Genomic DNA, 4564 nt, shown 5'->3' on the forward strand with positions numbered 1-4564 from the left:
ATATATGCATTAATTTTAGCGATTCTCATTTGCTACTTAAATCTACAACATTTTAAAAAACATCAAATATTAGATCAAGTAAGCACAGAATCAACTTCGCACTGCTGTGCGCGATTGCATCAAGGATCAGACAAATATACACATGCATTTTGAAAAGCGGATGTTTTGGAAAGTGCTACGCCACGTTTTTGTGCCATCTAGTGGTTTAGATGAAAATAATATCAAAGGCGCCTTTTACCCCGGGGCACCTCTATTTTCATGCTACTACTCATTTTTTCAGCTATCTATTCCATTAGGTACTAGTACTTATTTGTTGACTACTACTGCTTATTCTTTATACTAGTACTTTTTAAAAGATTCTAGTACTTATTCATTAGATAGTTAGGTCTTATTACTGGTACTCATTCATTAGATACTAGTACCTAATAAATAGATACTAGTACTTATTTTTTAGATATAGTACTTATTCATTATATCCTAACAAACCATACATCAATGGAAAGCTATTTATTAAGCTTTCAGATGATGTATACATTTCAATTTTAAAAAATTGACCCTTATGACTGGTTTTGTGGTCCAGGGTCACACATACACACACACACACATATATATACACACACCTGTACTGCATTAGGCTAACTGAGACTTGCTATAGCACTTGTATATCATTGCTCTTTAGTTGATTCTGATTGCTTCTATTGTCCTCATTTGTGTCTTTGGTTAAAAGCATCCGCTATATGATTAAATGTAAATGTAGCTATTCCTGTAAGTTGCTTGCTCACAGACTCGTGTGTTTGCCAGCAGCCAGAGTCCTGGAGCCGCGGCTGCAGCTGGATCTGGACGGGATGGAGGCCTGCTCCTCGAAGAGGCTGTCTCCGCTGCTGTCGGAGTCTCTGGGGAGCGTGTCGGATGAAGCGGCGGCAGACGAGCGCTCGGCGTCTCCTCGCAGGGGTCTGCAGAAGTACCTGTCCCGCTTCGACGACGCCATGAAGCTGCGAGGACAGCTGTCCGCTGAGAAGCCGGCTCAGGACAGCGGCGGCGAGGAGGAGCTGGACTCGTTCTGTCTCTTCCGGCTAGTCTGCAGCGTCGCTCTGGCCGTCTTCGTGCGCATCTTCGTCTGCCAGTATCTGGTGAGTGCTGCGCAGACGCAGGCGTGGGATTCTGCTCATCTTAACTCCTTCTCTTGTGTTTCTGCAGTCCATCTTCGCACCGTTCCTCACTCTGGAGCTGGGCTTCATGGGATTGCACAAATACTTCCCAAAGGTTTGTCTCTGTTTTGGCACTGATAAAGTAAGTGAAACTGTAAAACACTTTCCACAGATATTGTGCAGTACTATATTTGTCCAGTTTTTTCGTGGTGAACTGATCGTAAGATGAATATGTGTCCAGACCTGCCTGTGAGTTTGATAAAACATCTTTCTAGTTAACCAGCCCTGCAAGGATTTCACACATTTACAATCTCAGAATCTCAACTGTGCAAAGCAATATTAGCTAATAAATCTCCGTAAATCCTGCTGCTGCTGCTGTATTGCAGCTAATGTTACAGTAAAGTGAGCAGGGATGTTTGTGTCTGAACTACACGAGAGATGCAGCTGCGCCAGCGATCCAACGCCTATTTTATTTTAGTGTGAAGTACAAAGTGAAAGTTTCTAGAGGTTAATGATGCTATTAAACTGCTGTATGTTATACTGAATATAATGTGTTTGAGGTAAGTTACAACTAAAAATGTTTTTGGTAACACTTTATTTTCAGGTGTCCTTGTTGCATGTTACATGTACTTATAATAACAATAAATTATGCATAATTACGTACATAAGTAACCCTAAGCCAAATCCTAACCCTAACCACATAGTAAGTACATGTAGTTCATTAATATTACTCAGTACATAAATGCATAATTACACTGTAACAAGCACACCTTAAAATAAAGTCTAACTACATTTTTGTTATTTGAAATAAAGTAAACATTAAGTGAAATAAATTTAAATATAAAAAAAGTTAAAATTACTTTATTTTGGCTAGTTACCTTGGAAACATCTTTCATTTTTATTTAGTTTAACTTAAAGTACTTAAAAATCACTACAACTGAAACAAAAACAAATTAAAACTATACAAACAACAACTAATTAAAACTATTAATTAATAAAAACTATAACAATATCTCAATGATACTAAAATAATACTGCCTTATAATGCCTGACTTTACCAGTAAATTAAATTTAAATAAATATATTATTTATCTGTCTATGCATTTGTTTAAATAATGAGTTGATTACATGACTGAAAATGCCATTATAACAGGGTTCCCACGCTTCTTGAAAGTACTTGAATTTCAGACATATAGATTCAAGGCCTGGAAAGTACTTGAAAACAAACATAGGTCCTTGAAAGTGCTTGAATTAAATTTGAAATAAATTTTGTTTATGGCGCTATTTCAAAAATTGTCCTATATGTTCTGTCAAAGAACGAAACGGCACTAATGATTGGGGGTGGAGATGGGGTAACGCGAAAAAAAACTTAGCATGTGTGTTGATGCGCAGCCTAGAGGCCTGAGCGGGAGTTTTCTTAAGCCCGCTCCCGCTGAATTTCTGACCATTACCGCCCGCTCCCGCAAACATTTTAATATTGTGTTATTGATCAGAAAGTGCTCCTAAATTTTGTAAATAAGGAGGACAAGCGCTCCTAAAAAGAAAAGTAAGCATAGAGCCATGTGTGAATTTCGGCGCAGGATTGCGGCTATTAATAATAATTGTACTCATTCCAGCAGGTTCCGCGCTTATAACACGATGACAGATGATGGAATCACGTATCATTTGCACGTGCTTTCGAGTCTTGAGAACTCACTTGTGCTCTCATTTTCTGTGCGCACACAGATTGCGATAAGGAGAGTGACAGCTTTTAATAGTTACTAAAGGAGTTTGCGAATGTGATATTGATTTAATACAACAGTTCAATAAACACGTACTGCCTGATTTTTTCAGTCAAAATATATATTTTTTTCTTTAACCCCATAATTTTCGCACATCAATGAGCCGCTATCAATATGCGGGGTATTGAAATTTCATTTGAATTAGCGCTCGCTGTTCACTTTCGATTTCGCGATCACGCGCACTCTGTGTAAAGGGAGCACATCTTCTCAACATGCATAATAATTATGCACGCACTGTATTCTGATCATATTTTTTCCAAGCACATTTTACCAATTCCAAACCACATCTTTTACGGATGAAATGAGCCAAAAAAGAGATTTAACTCGGACTGAGATGTCAAAAATGATTCAATCCCAGTGAGAAAGATTAAAAACTAATGCAATACAGAAATTGCAAAGTTAAGGCATGACCATTGGTCAGCAAAACAGAAATACATTTTTTATTAATACTAATTTCATATGATTACTAACTTTGTCTTATTCTACTTATTATTATATATTTTTTAAATAGAACTTTTAAAAAGCTTATAAACATACATTTTTTAATTTGACAGCAAAGGTAAAAAAAAAAAAACGCCCCTGTAATTCACTTTAAGGAGTCAAATATCACCTCATATTAGGAAGGCTAATTTTTGATTATTGATCAGAAAGTGCTCCTAAATTTTGTAAATAAGGAGGACAAGCGACTTTGCTTGGGTAAAAAATCCTAAAAAATGACCCCTACTTAATAAAAATAACATGCTGAAGTGTCGTGAAATACATGAAGACTATTTTTTCTAGGCTATTTTTATAGGCTTTATGGACAGATAAGTTGAGAGAGACTCTTGAAGAACCAGCACCACATCCTCTTGTACCACTATTAGAAGAATCGATCTTCCAGAATCCGGCAGTAAGTTTTAGGAGCTCATTTTTCAGGATAGGAGATGGACTAAAAATGAACTCCCAAAACTTACTGCAACATGGAGCTAAGGAGAAAAATGTTTGCAGATTTGCACATGTACAAGGTTTAAAATGTTCATGAAAGATTTTCAAAAAATATTGACGTTTTGAGCAGCGAGCAGCTGCTAGGTCAAATATGAAAACATGGGATTTACAATAAAGTAATTTACAAAATTATTTTGACTTTTGACTTGATATCAATGAGTAACGTCTCTTTTGAGTGAATGTGCAAATTTTTAATGTTAAGAGGTTTTACCATGTTATTACAACATTTAACCACTTTTTATTAATTTAAAAATTGAGAAATTCTTTCAAATTTAAATCTTGTACAAGAACTACAGCAAAAACACTTTTTATTAATTTAAAAATTGAGAAATTCTTTCAAATTTAAATCTGGTACAACTTGTACAAGAAAAACCAGTTTGATGCATATTTTATCAATATTTTAGAAATTGTATTTGAATATTACCAGTATTACCAGTAATGGATTTCATTAAATTCCTTTGAACACGACTGCTCAAAATGGTCTAAATTTATGTAACCTACACATTCAAAACATTATTACTCTGAAATGTTTAATGTAAATGTTAAGTGTAAGTGAAATGTTAAGTACTGTAAGGTCTTTCATGACACTACATATGCTGGGGCGTGAATTTGATAGGTGCTTGATATAAAATAAATGGTGCTTTAAAAAGT

General features: G+C 35.6%; 1 protein-coding gene across 2 annotated transcripts in view; it reads left to right on the forward strand.

Annotated features, from left to right (window-relative positions):
* Window positions 1-4564, forward strand: part of LOC107668453 (calcium signal-modulating cyclophilin ligand-like) — a 12507-nt gene that overhangs the window by 4685 nt on the left and 3258 nt on the right. Inside the window, exons 2-3 of one of the 2 annotated variants that reach the window (XM_016460323.1) lie at window positions 802-1130; window positions 1198-1263. In XM_016460323.1, coding sequence (XP_016315809.1) covers window positions 802-1130; window positions 1198-1263 — 395 coding nt within the window. The remainder of the gene's footprint in view (window positions 1-801; window positions 1131-1197; window positions 1264-4564) is intronic. The other variant, XM_016460324.1, reaches the window with a different exon arrangement.

Source organism: Sinocyclocheilus anshuiensis, unplaced genomic scaffold, assembly GCF_001515605.1.
Source record: "Sinocyclocheilus anshuiensis isolate Anshui unplaced genomic scaffold, SAMN03320099.WGS_v1.1 scaffold2749, whole genome shotgun sequence".
In the NCBI taxonomy this organism is placed as follows: Eukaryota; Metazoa; Chordata; class Actinopteri; order Cypriniformes; family Cyprinidae; genus Sinocyclocheilus; species Sinocyclocheilus anshuiensis.